General features: G+C 36.5%; 1 protein-coding gene across 2 annotated transcripts in view; it reads right to left on the bottom strand.

The window, feature by feature from the left end:
- The window catches only part of LOC306886684 (inositol-tetrakisphosphate 1-kinase-like), a 50,286-nt gene that overhangs the window by 9,690 nt on the left and 20,015 nt on the right, over nt 1-20,581 (bottom strand). For both annotated transcript variants that reach the window (XM_079443989.1, XM_079443988.1), the window contains exons 3-5: nt 20,554-20,578; nt 11,470-11,595; nt 5,647-5,764 (exon numbers count right to left, since the gene is read on the bottom strand). In XM_079443989.1, coding sequence (XP_079300115.1) covers nt 5,647-5,764; nt 11,470-11,595; nt 20,554-20,578 — 269 coding nt within the window. The remainder of the gene's footprint in view (nt 1-5,646; nt 5,765-11,469; nt 11,596-20,553; nt 20,579-20,581) is intronic.

The raw sequence follows: 20,581 nt of genomic DNA on the forward strand, positions 1-20,581 counted from the left end.
CCAAAAAGGTCAGTACTGATTGGTCAAAGTCCCCCCTGAAGGAACAAAATCGCAAGCTAACCTTTCACTTCCTGTTTTGTCTATCTAGCTTTTGAGTTGGTAAATAATGGTATCGCTACGGAAATATCCGGTAGTGTTGAAATAGAGAGAGCTGGTTTTCTTATCAGAGCTGGTCCATTTATCCAGCTGCTAGCTTTTTGTTCTCCTATTCCAGAGGAAGCTTACATAAGCATTTATGAAAGCCTGTAAAAAAGGGCAGCAGCAATCTCCGACAAGCAGTTTAGTGGTATGAGCAACCTACTATTACCATTTATAACATTTCAACCACAATGAAATCCAGACTTACGTGTTCTGTTAGAAAATATTTCCAGCGTGTTGTTTGTAGAAAACTGAAACAAACAGTAATGCACTTGCAATAGAAGCATGGGGCAAGTTTATGCAAATATGAATAATTATGTTCTCTCAACGTCCATTTCGGAAGTATCAAGACCACTTAAATTTAGTAAATGTGTAAAGTTCATGCAATACACTCAAATGAGGTTGTTACGTAACTATCCACATGTACTGTTTAGATGACGCAAACTATAACCTAGATAACCCTAACTTAGATGCTCAAAAAAGACAATCGAGATGACATTTTCTTCCTGTCAAATTCACGTAAATGCTATAAAATGTAGAGCTTCATGTTTCTGGAACAGTTGCCCCATACACTTGCATTGTGCTTTTTTCATCTGTTTTTTGTCTGATTTACAAACTGAGGGACAAGTCAATTATTTTCTGTGGCAATCAACAGCAAGTCAGATGCAAAGTTCTACCAGATATTTGTACACGACTTCAATGCAGAGATGTTAGGCAATTTTGATGGCTGCTAATACGTGATTTATTATTAGAAATGTAAATTCCATTTAAATTAGCCAAGAGCTGTTCCGTAAATAAAAAGGGAAGAGTAATGAGATCCTCTTTAGCAGGTACAAACCCTAAGTGATGTTCCTGTTTCTGGCTCAGCGAGGGTCCAGGATCAATCTCCGCTCTGTCTAAACACTTCAAGCTCTCTGCAGACCTGCCGGAGCCAGCCGAGACATTTATATGACATTCATGGAATGTTTAGAACACGTTTATAAAGCACTGCTATGGAGTTTTGGCTCCGGACAGCACAGACAGGCAGTCTAATATCATATGAGCCTCTTCCTCCATCCATTCATACCTTTGTTTAGGGGATGGTGGCTTTGTCAAATCTGACATACTGGCTACTCTGTACTCGAAAAATCTAATAAAGGTTAAACTGAATCTCTAAGACCAAAATTTCCCACAAGGAACGGGAAAAGTGTGCAATGTCAGGTAAAACAGTACCAAAACTGGTTCAAACACTGTGTGGATCAATGCTAATAAAAGGGAAAGCTAAACCATGACATGAAAGCAGATGCAGCAACGAATTAAAAGTGTGAATCGTTGCCTTATAAAGTCTGAAACACTCTCATGCACAAACAAATGGTGTCCTGCTTTGTCTCCACGGACCGAATGTAAGACAGCAGGACAATGTTTAGGTGAAGCTCTTCAGGATGTGCATGAGTCATATGTATGAGAGTGGAGCGCTAACCACTAGGCGTCTCATTAAGAAATAGACTAGAAATAAGCATGAACTCGGATGACAAACAGCATTCATTACAGCACCAGTGTGTGGGAGACGTCCTGTGCGCTGGTGAACACTGGTGGGAATTCATCAACTGATGCACAGATCATAGCTCCTTTCCAAGAACCTAGTGAGCTACCAAAAGGTACAAAATAAAAAGAATATATATTTTTTTAAAACAATCCTCAGTTCAACAATTCCATACAGAATTGTAGATTTCGTCTTTAGTGGATGTTTGAAAATGTTTGGTGAAAATGATCTGTAGCATGCCTCCTGTCCTGCAGATGTCAGCGAGTCCATGGCAGATCCTCTCAGAGGCACATTCAGCCACTCTCACTCATCTGTCTCAGTTTTATTCACAGGATTTCGCCAGCTCTACATTCCATGTCACCTCGTCCCTCTTACTGGAAATAAACCGTGTCCATGGCTAACTTTTTCCAGAAAGTATTACACTTGTCTGGTTGCGAGAAAAGTCTCATCACCTGTATTATATGTTAAAAATGTTAACAGAATGTGTGTAGTGTAATATACAGTATGCAAACGGTGCAGTGCAGTATTTAATTTCAATTTAATAATAATAATAATAATAAATATTATTATTGATGTTGTTAGTATAATGAATATAATGAAAATAAATATTACTATTGTCATATTTCAATGTAAAATAAAAAATTAAATCAACATGAAGGAAGTGTTTGCTAACACCACTGAATGGATGGAGCAGAAGCTTTAATGATTTAAAATACCTTAGTCATCTTGAGAAGCATGGCCAACACCAAGCTTTTGTTTGTTTGTTTAGTATTCTTGATGTTGTTGTTTTAATCCAAAGTTCTGTCGTGAAACTCTAGACGGCGCAGGCTGGTATGTTCCAACTCAATCTGACAATGACATCATTATCACATGGTGCTGCCAATTCGTTCTTTTTGTATCAGCTGCCAATGAGCATGCTGCTCAACATTCAAATACTTGGCTAGTGCTTGCTGTAGTAGCTGCAGCGAGTTTCAGAAACCGTCCATCTTCCCCAGCTCCACCTGCTACGGAGTGATTTATGTAAGCTATACATGGGGGTTATTTCATATATGTTTTATGTGCAGCAGCAGTATTTCTTACATGTTCACAACAGCATGTCTGTGGATGTATTGGCAGTGACAAGTCTCTTTACTTGCTCTGCCACCGCAACAGTCGTGTAGCAGATGTGTACCACCAAGACAAAACACATTAATTTTGCCATGCATATTACCATGCTAAACTCTCAGAGAGTTGTCATGACAGAATTGTTCTTTTTGTATTACAGTTGTTGTTGTTGTTGTTAAGTTCTACATTCAGCACAATATTGCACATTACACAAATGTGTAATTGGTCATCGCCGCACTGGTGAGATCATTTTGGGCTGAGCCATCCATTTGGTGGCGCTAACAAACACATCCTCTCTATGATGTTGAGTTGGCCGCATGGTCCAATGAGCCATGGCAATGACAGTGCAGCATTACCTCTGTACCACTGCATGTTTCGTGCCACATTTGGTGTGTTTGGTTTCCCCAACAAAAGCATGTTGAAGCTACAAGAACTCAGAGCACATGCAGAGATGTAGTTTGTGTGGAGCAGCATTTACTGTGAATCAAGCCGCTCTAAGATGCTGCAAACACTGGCGGATAATGAGCTGTTCATGTGTAAAAACACTTTATTTGCAGCACATATATTCAATCATACCATCTATGATCTGATAAATCGCACTAAGCCATAATTGTGCAGTCCTAAGACTAACCAATAATACCCCAAAACAAACTGCATTAATTGTGTGAGATTACCATCCACTGGCAGACCCTTGCATTTTTATGCATTTTTTTTTTATGTTTTTAAAATCCGTGCCAGTACACATTCTTAGCAGACAATAACACTGACATTGCATAAAATCATACAAGCATAAAAGCCCACAATGCATTGCAACTGATGGCCGAAAACTATTTTACCCAATATGGTGTGAACACTGCTATGCTTCGAGTATCTAGAGCGGCTACCACTTGTGTTGCTATGGTAACCACTGTCATGGTTCAGACATGCTTACTGTTGCTAAAGAGAGGGATGTGTCGCTGTGTCCGTCTGTGAATGTGAGAGGACCAAACAAACAGAGAGGGGGACAGATGGCCAGGGTGTAATTTGGTAGTGGTGTTATCTGCAAGTACTGACACCATCCAATCTGACATTTACATTGCAGCATTTTTAACATTGAGATGTCAATTTAACGTGTTGTAGTTTAATGCGTTTAGTACCACCTGACCCAAACGAAAATTGTTAGAATGATTCTCCTACAACTGAAGAAATCATTTTGAGAGTCTACTGGTAATCCACAAACACAAAAGGTAAACTACTTTTAATCTTGACAGTGTGTCCAAAAAGGTACACTTCTAGGGCAAAACATGACAAGGGCCATGATTTGGCAAACACATAAATTTTTTTAAATAAAAATTAAATTAAAGGACAACTCGAGAATGCTACCTTTTGGATTCTTCATTTTGGGTCTTTTTCAGAAAATACTTACATATGTGATTAATTGTTATTAATTTGGTGTATTTAGAGACATATCATGCATTTACTTTGATTTAAATGTTTGCAGTGTTACTGAACGTGTCTCATGTTTTCACTAGATAAAGAGTGAGATGCTCTGATATCAGGGCAAAAGAAGAAAAGGAGAGACACAGACTGGGGGCTTAAAGATGATTTTGTTACATAACCATCTGTCACGTCTGGTTCAACAGAACCCGGACACACATGATGCCCACAAAGACAAATATAGATGAACATACACGACTGCTCAGGGAAGAACCAAACGCTTTCTGTGGAGGGGAGATGAGGCTGCTATAACATGGGTGTTCTGGAGAAATAGCCTATTTAAAAGATCAATTCACCCAAAAATGAGTTCATTAAGTGTCATTATTCACTCAGACTTATATTGCATTAAACGTGTATGGCTTTCTTCTGGAATACAAAACGATACATTTTAAATGTACTTGTCACATTTTTCTATGCAATTACAGTGAATGGTGAAATGCTGGGTTGTCACTATACCATAAACATGTTATGATACTATACCAGCTGAAGTATCACAATAATGTGCAATATTAAATTAATTTATAATTCACAATCGGCAATGGATTGTTTTTTTTCCTTTTTGGGCCATCTCTGTTCCGTATATGCACATAAACTGCATTGCAACACAGGCCAGAGACAGGACCAGCTGGAGAGGGATGTATAGAAGAGAGGATAGATTAGGCACGCAGCAGAGAAACTTAAAAAAAACAATGCAAAAGCAGCATCGTTCATATAACTCATGCTCTATATTTAAAGTCTCCTCAAGCCAAATGCAACCGATTATAGAATCAGTTGAGATCCGATCAGTTAGATTTGTGAACGAATCATTCAAACCAATTTTGTTAACAACATAAAATTATTTACAAAATTAGATTCGAAAGAGCAATTCACAAACGAATACTCTTTACTTTCCGAATGAACATGCAGACCTATTGGGTGCATATTAAGATTTCCAGTGAATAACGGCTTAAATTTCAGTCTGTTTGTCACACGGCTTCAAAATGAGTGCATGAGTCATTTCTACGAGACTTTTATTGTGCTTTTTGTAATATTGGATCTTGACAGCACCAGTCCCCCATTCTATTCCATTATATGGAAAAGAGCAGTCAGGAGGATATTCTATAAATACACCTTTTTGGTTCCACAGAAGAAAGTAAAAAGACAATGGGTGAATATATAATACCAGAAATTAACATTTTGGGAGAACTATTCTTTTAAGCAAAGCGAAAGAACAGAATATGAACATGTTGCAGGTCAGACTCAAACCTGTTTTACCTGCATGAGTACCACAGCTCAACATGCCAACTGCTGTGTTGCAGCTCTGACCAGACCATTACTTTATAAAGTTCAACTACAAACTCGGTGCTTCCAGTAGTTGGGCAGATCACCATTGGTATAACCTGAAAATGTGGGCTGGATCACAGTACCTCTCATGCAGTCCTCTATCCTGTGCACCAGTTGGTAGGATTTGCAGCGGTCCAGTAGAGTTCGGATGGCTGGAAGTGGGTCAAGAATGATGGTCTCTGGGTGAGCGTCAATATAATCCTGCAAAACCAGTGGAATAGGTCACAACAAGGAAGGCGTGCAGGTGACAGTAGTCAATGACGTGACTAACTGAAATCTTCTAGCATTACTTACTGGTGTTGTCAAAAGGCAGTTATTTAACATGTATGAACTGGCATGCATGAATGAACTCGCCACACATACAAAAACATGTACACATGAAGCCCCTTACACTGCTGTTATGTAAAAGAAACAACCTCACAGTCTTGCATTCATTTGGCATGACATAACCACTCACTGTCTTTCTCTCCACTGCCCCCATTCACTCCAATCATATGATAACATTTGACAGAATGTGAGGAAAATGCATTCTTTTCTCCTGTGTTACACCATTTCCACAGTCATTTATTGTCATTTGTGGGAAATTTATTTGCTGATCCCAATGTACTGCTTGTTAGATGAAATCAACTCGCACATCAAAATGTGTGAAGACACACATTCTACCAGCTCTAATTAAATGGGTAAAAAGGGTTACACATCAAAAAAAAAAAACATCTCCAGTTTTCATAGGGCAGTGTTTCTCAACTGGTTTGGTCTTGGGACCCACGTTTTCCCATAGCCATCAAGCCGCGACCCACTACAGTATACATATACACACACATATATATGCACTCCAGGGTAATTATGAACATGAAATTATCCAGCCATGGCTTCCTGTTTCACAGAAATATAAATAGGAGGGAAAACAAAGCCAAAATTCCCTTAATCATCCATCACAATGAGAAAAACCAAATAATATATTTCTGATGTGCAGCAAAAGATAATTGAGCTTCACAAATTAGTGAAGTGGCTTTAAAAAAAAAGAGCTAGAGCAGTGAAAATTCCCATTTCCACCATCAGAGCAATAATTAAGAATTTCCAATCAACATAAAATGTTACGAAACTGCCTGGAAGAGGACGTGTGTCTATATCGTCCTAATCCACGGTGAGGAGGAGAGTTTGAGAGGCTAAAGACTCCCCAAGGACCACCGCTGGAGAATTGCAGAAAATAGTTGAGTCTATAAAAATAGTTGAGAAAATAGTTGGGTCAGAAAACCTTGTGTCAAAAAAAAAATAAATAAAAAAAATTGGCAAACAGCACCTACATCACCACATGAAAAATTCTCCTAGCTCATCCAAAAACAAACTCCAGCATATTCAGTTATCAGAATCAGACACGACTGGAACTTCAAATGGGACTGGCTTCTATGGTCAGACGAAACAAAAAAAAAAGAAAAAGAGCTTTTTAGCAGCGAACACTCAAGATGGGTTTGGTGAACACAGGGATAAAAAGTACCCCATGAGTACAATGAAATATTCTGCTGTATTTTTGATGTTGTGGGCCTATATTTCTGCTGGAGGTCCTGGACATCTTGTTTAGACACATGGCATCATGGATTCTATCAAATACCAACAGATATAAAATCAATAAGTGACTGACTCTGTTAGGAATCTTATAATGGGCCATGTTTAAGTCTTCCAACCGGACAATAATCCAAACACAAACCTCAAAAACAACACAAAAATGGGTCACTGAGCACAAAACCAAGCTTCTGCTGGCCATTCCAGTCCTCTGACCTGAACCCTGTAGAAAATGAGTGAGGTGAACTGAAGAGAAGAAGCACCGTCATGGAGCTGGGAATCTAAAGGGTCTGGAGTGATTCTGGATGAAGGAATGGTCTCTGATCTCTTGTCAGCTGTTCTCTAACCTCATCAGGCATTATAGGAGACAATTTAGAGCTGTTAAACTGGCAAATGGAGGTTTCAAAAAGTATTGAATAAAAGGGTGCCGTTAATTGTGGCCAATGTGTATTTGAGAAAAATATTTATTTCATAATGATTTTTTCCCCCATTTTAAATTCTTATTATCCAATGAAAGGTTCGATTTTTGTGATTTTTTTTAATAAAAAATCAAAAGGATTAACAATTCAGATTAATTTTCACAGCCTTCTTTGATCATACAGTATTTACCAAGGGTGCCAATATTTTTGTCCGTGTGTGTGTGTACATTGTTTAGAGCAGTGCTTCCCAAACCTGTCCTGGAGGCCCCCCTGCCCTGCACCTTTTGTATGTCTCCTTATCTTACACACCTGATTCCACTCATCAGCTCGTTAGTGGACACTTCAAGAACTAAATTGGATGTATCTGATTAGGGAGACATACAAAATGTGCAGGGCAGGAGGTCCTCCAGGACAGCTTTGGGAACCACTGGTTTAGAGCATGACAAAAAAAAAAAAAAATGGAAAAATAAAATTTTTCACAAGTTATATGTTATTCATATTTTATTTTATGTCCTCTGTAGAGCACACTAGGACTCAGTTGTTCTAAAAAAATAAAATGCCATGAATACACACCAAAAAGGCAAAAACAATGGGATTTTTAACGATTATTCTCAACTATGTTATAAACTATATTACAAAATGATTTCATATACCATTTTGTTTTATGCAATATGTGTGTAAAAATTTAATAAACTGCTTTTCCCATTAAACACAGTGTATCTATACACTATCTAATTTGCATATTAATGTGTTGCTGTTGGGACAGCATGTTGAAAAAATAATTGTCATAATGAGAGTAATAATTGCCCACATTTTCATAATATCTAATATGTCATAAGAAAATGTATATATCATTTATTTTCCTATTCAATTGTTATGTCTCCCAAAATGCATAATAAACATAATTTTAGTCCTGGTGTCCTCTACAGTGGACATGTATGAAATGATGTCCTGTTTCATAACAGGAAGTCATATTTGAATTTGAAAACCCATAACATTTTCCTGAGATGTTGCTTTATGACAAACAATTAGAAAATTATTCAGATTTAAATGACAATTACAAAATATAATCATATTTCCGTAAGGATGTAAAATGTTTCACTAAATTAAATTTAGCCATCTTTAAAGCGCTAGGAGAGGGTGTGGTCACGGTGAAACGTCCAATCATTTAGTATCTCTATAAAGCGCAGAATGTGCTCTGTACAGGACATCCAGACTTACAACTGTGACATGTGAGGTCTCAGAGAAATTCACTAAAATATAACGTCCACTACAGAGGCAAAAACTCCATAGCTGGGTCTCAGGAGGATATAGTTAATTGTTACAAAATATTTATATTTTGAATAAATGCTGTTCTTTTGAACTTTTTATTCATCAAAAGAATCCTGAGCAAGGTATCACAGGTTTTCAACATTGATAATAAATCAGTATATTAGAATGATTTCTGAAGGATCATGTGACACTGAAGACTGGAGTAATTGCTGATAAATTCAGCATTGCATCATAGGAATAAAATGTAACTGAAAACAGTTATTTTAAATTGTAATATTTTACAGTATTGCTTTTTTTTGGGATTTTTGATCAAATAAATGCAGGCTTTTGGAACAGATTTCTTTCATAAAGACATAATATTTATAGTTATTCCAAACTTTTGACTCGTTGCAAGTGTGTATGTTCTGATATATAACATTTTATTATATACTGTGATAACATTGCACAAAAGACTTTAATTCAGCTTCCTATCCTACAAGTTTGTTTTTGTTTTTTCGTCTTATGAAATGTCAGCTCAGGTACTCGCCTCTAAATGAGAACGTAAGAGCGCTGAGCCTCTTAATGTTCTTAAAGCTCTCTCCTGAGACTGCACTCTCACTAAGCATGCGCTTAATGTACATAGATTTACATAAGACACAGAATGATCTGAACACTGAAAAAATAAAATCACTCTAAACAAGTGTTTCTCAACTGGTGTGTGGCCAAAGAAACGACATCAACAACTAAAAACATCATTCTGAATGTTTTCCTGATGCGAGACCTTTATTTTAAAAGATGTGCATGAAAGTGAGACTTCTGTCAGATGCCGTTTAAAGTAAAGAGTGCCTGAGAAAAACGATTCAGTATCTGCGGTCAGATGATGTTGCCAGATGTTATACTGTGTTTGTAGCGCACACTTTTTTTTTAGCACGCGTGAATGCGTTTTATTAACAGTTCATGTTACTTTTATATTTCACCATGGTAACTGTTGTTTCCATAACCCAAAACTACCATGTTATTTTCACTTTGAGTCATTTTGTATATGTTTAAATGACTGTGGTGGCTCATACCAACTTAATTGTCTTAACAAAAACTAGTTTGGGACTGCTATAATAGCCTTAGGCTGTTTATTCAGAGCTGTGAAGTTTCAGCTCAAAATACCCCACAGATCATTTATTATATCATTTAGAAAATGCCTATTTTGAGTGGAAGCAGAAACACTGATTTTCGTGCCTGTTTCTTTAAATGCAAATGAGCTGCTGCTCCCGCCCCCTTTCCAGAATAGAGCTGCACCATTTCAGCTCGTACCTGCTACAAACATCTGTTTTTGTTCTGATTATCATGTTTATCGTGCTGAAATCATGTGTTTTAAACCATATGAGTTTAAACTTCTGATATACGGTTTTCTGAGCGCACACATCCGAAGCACACGGACCGAAAGCTGCTGTCACAGCATGCGAGTACTAAACTAAGTTCTCATTCACAAATAAGTTTAAAAACACACGAGTTACAAATACAGTCAGTTATGTCTGTGAAGGTAAACAGCTGGGAAATAAATCACATGATTATTTTAGATCTGTGGTGGCAGCAGCATACAGTAAATAAATCAAAAATCAATAAACTCCTCTGAGGCTGGGACTAAATAGTGTTCTGTGCTCATCTGTGCAGCTAAAGGCAGAACAGTTTGCATGTTTTGCTCAAACTTTCACCATGGCATTAGAACTGGTACCCCTCTGTCAGTTGCGAAAACTAAATGACAGCGCCGTGGGCGGAAACTTACAGATTAAGGGGCGGTAATATTATAATGAGATCCCACGTCACCAAGGGAGCAAAATCAGACGCGCTTGTTTTTTCAGAAACTTGCAGAAAAAGGCTTACAAAAACAAAGTTACTGGGTTAATCTTTTTCACGTTTCCTTGGTTGGTAAGATGCACTGGGGACCTGATTATAGCACTTAAACCTGGAAAAGTCAGATTTTCATGATGTGTCACCTTTAAGTCTTAATTTTTGTGAAATAAATTTGCTTTGTTTTGTTTTTTTAACTAATTATATTTACTGTGTACACACACACACACACACACACAAGCTGGGTCTCAGGAGGATATTTTATATTATTATGTAATTTTCAAATTTCAGAAGCCATGAACTGAACTGTAGGAAACGAATGTACACATAAATAAATTACAATCTAAATAAAGAATTTAAAAAATGATATTACATTGTGTCAGTATATTACTGCTGATATAAAAGAAAAACTACATGTAGTCTCTTTCTGAAAATAAAAATGAAGCTGAAACTTAATGCACTATTAACAATGCAAAACCTCTCTCATAATGATAAATACTCCTACTTTCACTTACAAGTGAATGGCAAAGACATCACATTTAGGTAAAAAAAAAAAAATAGAGTCGGAGTCTGAAGCTAAAAAATCAGTCTGTGACCGTCATACACTACATGTTTTTCCAACTCCAATCTGAAAGTTGATTCTGACTTTCAGCAACAAGCGTCAACTTCTCCAGACAGTTAATCAGGGCAAAAATCTGGGCAAAAGTTGTGAAGTGTATTCCAGCCTTTAATCAGATTGAAATTCCTGCATCTTAATCAGAGCTGTAGATCGAGGCAGGGGCTGAAGAGCACAGCACACATGCTCAGACAGGCCCTCTGCACGCCTCTCACCTGCACACGCTGGACCAGCAGCAGGGACTGGGTGTCATTCTGATCCGCTTCCAGGATCAGGTCTGTTAGCTTGTGAATGATGACGTCCAGGGGACCCTGCTCCTCCAACGGCTGACTCAGGTCAAGCTGCAGAGAACAGGAAAGGTGAAAGGTCATCATTTACACTCAGAGCATGAATCTACAGCAGTGCTGACAAGGTCAAAGGTCAATGATGTTAAATACCACTGAATTTAATACAGATTAAATTGATGTCTACTGATTCTACTGTCTAAGCATCAAGAATAATAATAATGCATGGCTGGCATATGATTATGTCTGTAGAATGTGAGTTCGAGAAAAACAACATGAAACAAATTGTGTTGAAGTTGATTCACTTTTGCTAATTTAAAACTAATTTAAAGCAGTATTGCTGACTTTGATAACCTTATCAATGTACACAGCAAGTTAGGATGGCTGCAGTAGAATAGAGCGCACAAAAATATTACGTCATGGTAGCGGTTAATGAATAATGAATGTAAACAATAAATGTGTTATAGTGTCACATATAAATGTTCCTTGTAGTTGGCTGTTTTAGAATATTACACGTACAGTGTTATATATATATATATATATATATATATATATATATAATTAAAAAAAATCAGTATCAGAAAAAAAGGGCATTTCCCTTTCACTTGGTGACACATTAAACCAGTAGCATGTTTAAAATCAATTTGCACAATACCCTTGCATTAAAAAAAAAATGCAATAGACTATTTATGGCCGAGAGCTGCAGGGACACAATTTATTTCCTTGTATGGTTGAATGTTTAAACCCATCTGACTTTCTAAAGCGGCTTTATATTTAGTTGTTTTTCCCCTTCCACTTGTTTCCAGCATGGGCCGTCCCCCGAGTGGTCAGGCATCGATGTTAAGAACAACTCCAGACTACACAAAGCTCAAATCCCAAGGTGCTGATAAACCTGTTCTGCCTCTGATAATCTCATGCTTACTGTACACGGACAGGCCGTTCCACCACAAGCCCTATGTGGACAGTGGAAACACACCCCTAACGGCCTACTATTGTGTGTTTGTCCCTGCTAAGCAAGGTACAACACCACAACCCTCTCTCAGACAGTTTGTTGGCTAAACAGCAGCTCCTCCTTCACGCGGAGGGGCTATAAAGTAACAGGAGACAGATCTCTAATAAAGAATATACTACAGAGTTATTCAGTGCATAATTTACATTTATGCATTTACATTTATGCATTTAGCAGACGCTTTTATCCAAAGCGACTTACATTGCATTCAAGTTACAGTTTTTACATTTATCAGCTCTTGCTTTCCCTGGGAAGCGAACCCATGACCTTGGCATTGCTAGTGCCATGCTCTACTATTTGAGCTACAGGAAAGCCTAATAATACTTCATAAAGACAGGTGCTGGAAAATCAATACAGTGATATAATCCGATCAGATCAGCTCTTACCAGTACAGGTATTTCATCATACATTTATGAGGAAATCTCATCTCAACTGTTGCACTGTACAGTGAATTTTACATTTGAGAGCAGAGCTTTGTTATGCTGTTATAAAAACAGTATTTTATCAATAATTTGGTATTGTTCAAAAGATATATTGATGACTGCATCATTTAAAAAGGTTCTACTAGTGATTTCAAAGTTGTTGCCTTATATATGAATCGTCTTAGTTCATCCATTAAGTTCACCTATCATGTGTGGACAACAGACTTGAATTTTTTTGGATGCAAACATCTGTTATCAATGGCCAACTTGTATCTTCTCTGTACAGAAAGGAAACTGTAAAAGACAGTCTTTTACATGCAAAGAGTGCTCATCCCATGTCTTTGAAACGTGGTCATATGAACATATGAGTTCTATCAGGAGACAAGATCACACTTCTCTGGTTTTTCATCATTTTGAGTCTTCTTTCGCATAGGAGAGGTGGTAACCGTGATAGAAAATTGTTACAAAGAGAGGCTTTTTGGAGTTGAAATCATTAACCTCAACAGGATTAAATGAAGAGATGGATCTTGCATGTTTTTTGTAAAGGGAAATTGTTGGCATGACAATTATGCCTCATTGATTAAGATCAGCTGTCAACAATTTGCAATTGTGTCTATATAAGTGTGGTGTTGCTTTTTTGCCTCGTGAGCACTGAAGAATGCATGGGCTGAAACATTTGCTCTCTGGTCTGTTTTTAATACACTTTGCACTTTTGTCACTTTTTCATATGAAACAAAAACAATTTTTGGTAGGCCTTTTTTGGTCGGTTTGAATTTTTCAGCGTGCGGACAACAGAGCTGTAAAGTACTTGAGTAAATGTAACTAATTACTGTACTTAAACATCTTTTCGGATACTTTGTAGTTGTACTGAGTATCAAAGATATTAACAATTTTTACTCTCTACTTCACTACATTTGAAATGAATGTTACAGTTACACATTATATTTTGCATGGTACCTAGCTTTTCTGCAGCAGTTTATTTATGCTACAAAAGATGTGATACTGCCTACTACAGCTCACCAAAAGTACTATAACTTGTGCATTTCGCCCTTACCCAAACTTGTCAACGAGGTTACTTTACATGAATGTGAGCAAGTAGTTGTGAATCACAGGTGTTTTATATATGAGATGAGGACATGACTGCAGCTGGCAACGAGGCCGAAACCACTTAACATTACTTTATTTATCCTTTATACTGAAGAGACCTTTTTGAAGGTTGTTTTGTTTTTGCAATATTGAAAGTTTGATTGCTCTCCTCCCAAATCAGCTTTCTTGTTTTTGTTGCATTTTCTGTGCCTTGTCCTGGACTTTTATGTCACTTCCTGTCTCCCGTGGTGTTTGTAGTCGGTTTGTATCTTATCTTGTTCAGCTTGTTAGCCTCCTGTAAATATACAGCCCTAGTGTTTCTTTAGTTCTTTGTTTGTTGTTGAATGTAATGGTTGTCTGTTTGCCTGTGGTTTTTGGCTTATTGTTTGTTCTGGTGTTTTCCATGAAATGCCTGCACACAGATCCTTGCCCCTGCCTGTTTCCCCAGCTTCTCCACAACGTTACAGATTTTTACTGGAATGTCTCTTTGACTAGTGCATCTTTGAGCCTATATTTAGTACAAGTAAAATACTTATTAAAATCAGATACTCTAATACTTTTACTCGAGTTGTTTTGGAATTGGTGACTTGTAACTTGTAGTGGAATAACTTTCACTGTAAGGTGAATCTAAAATCTGTACTTTTACTCAAAGTATGGTTTTCAGGTACTCTTTACACCTCTGTCAGACAAATTCAGCTACCTATTGGACTAAAAACATCCTTTTTGTTTTACGCACCTACATATACACAATATATAAAAAGCGTCTGCCAAATGACTAAATATATATATATACACATACACATATATATGGCAGCTATATAATGTATACAGCCCAATTATAGTTTGAAAAATACTAGAAATGTCTAAAATATTATCAATTTATTCTTTTTATTTGATAGTTTTTTTTCAACCATTTTCATTTTACAAATTGATAATGAATTTAAAATTAATTTACAACTGTATTTTTAATAATATATATTACTGATAACTGTACTTCACACCCAAACAGTGTTGCATTAAATAAATTCACTAATAAAATCATTCACTAGGGTTGCCAGTTAAACATTTTTTGTTAATTTAACCAAATTTCTTCATTCTTTTCTTTAAACTGTTTAGTTTAGTCACTGGCAAATAATGTACAGTGCGTAATGTTTCATTATCTTGTGTCATGTTATTCATGAGAGCTACTTCCTTTTCTCCATTCATGTCTGTATAGAGATACACGACCAATCAGTTATTCATGATGCTTTACGCCATCCGAGACACAAGTAACAAAACACCAACGTCAGTCTGCCTGCTACTCAAGGCACTAGTCTCTGCATTAAAATGCCTCTCCATTTTCACTTACACTGCCAGAAACCACAAGCAACCAAATGAAATTTATAAGCAAATAAATAACCAATTTTATTCTATACCTATTCACAGCAAGTCAGATTCCTCCTGTCATTACTAAAACATCCTGAAAGCTGATGGCAGAAATGAGCAGGCAGAGGTCAGAGACTGACCCGGCGCTGCACCGATGACTCATGCCCGCAGATGGCTCCCGGAGGCAGACGTGCAGAATAAAACCCAAAGATGAATTTAGGTGAGCTGTTCGCCCAGTAACGCCCTAAAGCTGTCATTCAGAGTTAAAATCATCGGGACAAGAGATGATTAGAAGCAGCAGCTACAGCTTTGAAAGTAAGCCATCAATGAACCACAGAAAAAAAAAACACAAGGAAGTGCATTTCTGCCTGGGTGAGTCCGATCTGATAGCGGTTAAACATTTGGAGCATAATAATAATAATAATAATAATAATAATAATAATAATAAATGTTCCTTTTTCAAATCTATCGTTATTTGAAACACAAATGAAGATATTTTGAATGAAACCTAAGCGGCTATTCATACAGAACACATCTGTGTCTAAAAACATGAGCCGTAGCGTCAAATAAAACCTTTGCCATGCCAGCTTGCTACTGTTAAAAAAAGCTTGCAGTGCTTGCCCCGCCTCTGGGGTCTTCTGATTGGTCCATTGTTTTGGAACTGACATTGATGAGAGGCGCTGCGTATAAAAGTTGAAATACTTTTAACTTGACACAGCATCTTAAAAACGTGGCGCTCATGTGCGAGACGCTGCAAAAGATGCAAGACGCGAGTGTGATAGTCATACATGTCCATCTAGCACGTGTTTACATAGAAAAATAATGGAATGCATTAATATACATCAATTCATATTAAAGCTACTAAAGAGAAGTGAATGGTTTGCTCATTAACATTAATGACAAACAACAGCAGGTTTGCCTTACAGGCTTTAAAGACCAAACGCAGGTCTTAAAGTGCCCCTTTTAATTTTATGGATACGAAAGGTTCATACTTTGGTTTTGGGAGTCCCCAACAACAGGTTGACATGCATACAGGGTCAAAAAACTTTCATTGTCTTATAATATGCATTCACTTTTACCTTATTTGCCCAAACGATTCGCTCAACGATTCATTTTTTAATTTTGAAACTGAATAAGCGAAAAGATCGAATAAATTGTACCGAACAATGACGTGACGCGATCAAATAGAGGCACGCACTAATGTAGCAAACACCTCTGCAGTGTGAAAGTATATAAAACTCTCAGAGAAAGACGCAATAATCATTACAAGCACGAAGCACCGACAGCGAGAGACTGCTTAGCGCTGCATCTCATGTCTCCGATGAGAAGTGGAAGAGGTGGTTGATGCAGGTTACTGTGATGATTGAAATCGCGAAATAACCTCAAACGATAAACTACAGAATGTTATTCATGTATTCAAAATGGGATCTGTAATATATTCTGTTTTAAAAGAAGTCTCTTCTGCTCCTGATTCAAGAAAGGGGTCTCAAAAATGGCCAACAAAAATATTATTTTAGTAATTTATTAATTATAAGTTAAGTTGTGCTTTGTTGATATAATGTCTGATAGAATGTTTAAAATGTTCAGTGTTAAGTAAATATTTAAATTGTTGTTTTGTAATTGTTTTTTTTTTTTTTTTTTTTAAAGCAGGACAAAACAGTAAAAAGCACATTTTGGCTATTTAATTTATGCAGTGGTGAAAAAAAAATAAAAAAGGCCTAACATGGGGGACAAAATGCAAAAAAAACGTGTTCAGTATTCGGCCTTTGGCCCAGCGTTTAATTTTGTTCGGCTTCGGCGCATCCCTAGATCTATTGGTCTCATTTTCATTTCATCATGCCCTGTAATGCCTGATAAAGCAGCGTTTGTGATGCTTTGTGTACAGCGTTGCTGGGGAAATCGCTATTTTACTGCTCCAAAAGCGGCACCTAGTGGCAAAGAATGAATCTGCATTTTCATTCAGACCAACGCGAAAAGACCAACAAGTGGGCGGCCAATATGCTAATGTTTCATGTTGATGTTAACATGAAACGGCTTGGGATTTATTTTAAAAACGACTCATTTCAATGATTCCGAGTCAACTCTTTCTTTTGCGAAACAGCTTTAACGTAATTTCCACCCCAATTTACCATATTTGATGCAGTCAATGTTTAAATGTGAATAAAAGCCTAATTTAAATATGTTCACATACGCTCTCAGAAAACAAAAGGCACAAAAACGGTCACTGGGGCTTCAAAAGGTACGCATTTGTACACATTTACCCCTAAAGGTGCATATGAGATACATATTAGTACCTAAAGTGTAAAAATTAGTACCTTTTCAAAAGGTACCACCATAGTCACAGCTTTTGTACCATTTTTGGACCATATCTGTGTGTCTTCAATTCATATTGATTACTTTTAAACTGTCTTTATGAATATACTTTCAAATCTCTCAGGTTTCATTAAAAATATCTTCATTTACTATGCCTTTAATGGCCTTGCTGATATCAGCTGAAAAGAAAGTTATTTTAGACGTGGAGCAAGTTGTTACATTTCGATGCAAAATTACAAAAGAAATCTTTTTTGGAATAATGTGTACTGATCAATAGCACACAATAAAACCAGGAATGGGTATTACAACTTAAATAGCGTTCATTTTGACATCAGGTTGACTTTAAATAAACATCTACAGTAAAATATTCCATTTGTAGAACCAAAAACAGCCTTGAATAGAAGAAAGAAGCAGAAGGCAAATCTATCCCTGCTGATGTCCTCGCTCTTTAATCTTCCCTAATTCATGAAATATTGACATTCTTCCCAGCCAGTGTTCATGTTAGATGGATCCATTTAGAAAATAAGCGAGAAATTAGAATAAAAGCACACTGAGAAGACAGATAAGTACCCTAGTGTCTGTATCTCTGGAAATAATGTGGAGCACATGAAGATGACCAGAGTAAATGGCTGAAAACCATGTTAGAGGGCCTTGACTAATTATTCATAACATTATGCCCATACAAATGCATCAGTCAAAAGAAAAAAAGGACACAGAGGATTCTTCATGGACCAATGCATTTGAGAGGAACAGGAAACGTTCTTCATCCTAATGGAGTCTCACAGTCTCAAAGCTGGAGGATTAAACATGAATCATGTAGTGTTTAGCGAGGAAATGAGCCTGATTAAGTAATTTTGCAGGTTAATGTGGTTGAATATATTACAACTTTACTGGATTACACAGACATAACAAGATTGGAAGAGGAAAAGAGATGAGCATTATTATAACAATACAAATTCTGACCGAGGTGTGTTTTGTTACGTTAGACTTCACAAACTGTGCTTGGTAATATTGTAAAAATGCTAAAAAAATATTCGCTTAAATAATTCTGCCAGGACATTGTCCAGTAATTTCAAAAGATGTTTCAAATAACTCTAAAATGCATCTCGGTGTAGTGCAAAACTCAAAATACAGGTGAAAAAAATATTTTAAAAAAATCAATACAGAAAAATGAATGCAGTACCGTATTTTTACAGTATTTGTTTTTCTTTTACAGTTTAGATGTGAGGACATTCCACTCCAGCAAATAAGGTTTAGAAATAGGCCACAAGCTAGAAAAAAATCCTAAAATATTGTGTTATGGTCAGAGAAAGAGTAAAGTTTTATAATTAAATCAAACTAAAAAAAAGTTGGTCATCATTTACTACTATTACATTACTGTTAAAATATGAGGTTGGTAAAAAAAAAAAAATCTTACACTCACCATGACTGCATTTATTTGATAAAAATACTGTAAAAATTACTACATAATATAATTTAAATTTTGTATGTTTTTAAATGCAATTTATTGAGAATGATGATCATAATAAGAAATTCTTCACAACACTGTCGAAAACAGCTATATATTTGTGGAAACCGTGATACTTTTTCAGGATTCTTTGATTAACAGAATTAAAAATTAATTAATTAATTAAAAAAAACCATTAAATAGAAATCTTTTGTAACATTTTAAATGTCTTCACTGTCATGTGTCCTTGCTGTTAAAAACTATTAACAATTAAACTATTAAATTTTTTAAAAACAAACCAAAAAATTACATGCTTTTGGGGTCAGTCACAGTGTATGATTGTGAAACAAAACAAATAAGATATCTTCAAGAATATTTGGTTTCTATATGTTTTTAATACAATGAAAGTGTATGGGATCCACTGATCCAGTTTTCAAATTTAGTTTGAACTTCAAGTAAAGGGAAGTTAATAGAAAAAGTCTATTGGTCTAGTGGTTCAAAAGTACATGTGCTCAAGTAAGTAAGTGTGTGTGTGTGTTGAAGGCAATTCCAAGGAGCCTATACTGGGCTATTTATTCACCAGAGACTCCTGCCTTTGTTTTTCCCACACTTAAATAAAAAGACGTGAGGTCAGCCTCAAGGGACTGCTTGCTTTTTAGATATGATGTGACCCCCGATTACAGTGAATGTCAAACACGCACACAGAAAGTTATGACGTTGCAAAGAGCAAACAAGGTCAAACAACAGAATTCTGAATCGGACAACTACATTTTTATAATGCATGGGTTTTCTACGTGGCTGTTAGGTCAGGTGGTTACTTAAGCCTCTATGATATTTTGGTTCCAACAACAGCTTATGGTGTTCTTTCCAGCAGGTATTACCCAGAACTTGTATTACTGGAGGAACTATCTACATAACATGTCTCTGTAAGTTATCTCTCTCATTGCACTCTAGGGTAAGCAAGTCAAACAGCTGTTTTCAGAGATTAAAAAATAGCATGATGCTCGATTGTAATGCAAAGTGAAAACCAATGAGAACAGTTTGGGCTTTAATATTAAAACAAGCTAACCACACTTTCCGCTTTCAAAAACAAACTGAACAGAAAAAGAGACAGAAATTTTGTGTTTAGCCCTTTATTTATCATTGAATTTATCATTAACCTTTCCAACTTCAAATCAAGTTTGAAGAAATGTTGGAAATTCCAAGTTGAATGAAACGCAGCACAGGAAATCTTTACTAAAGAATCTTCAGAAATGTCTCTGGAGATAATGAATGGGAAAATACTTCTGGACACCAGAATAATGTTTGGGTCTGTGATTTCACACATTAGATAAACATCTGAAACTAATTTAGTTGAGGTGAGATCCACTTACCTGAACAACTTCTATTCCTCTTTTCCTG

Source organism: Barbus barbus, assembly GCF_936440315.1.
Source record: "Barbus barbus genome assembly, chromosome: 20".
In the NCBI taxonomy this organism is placed as follows: Eukaryota; Metazoa; Chordata; class Actinopteri; order Cypriniformes; family Cyprinidae; genus Barbus; species Barbus barbus.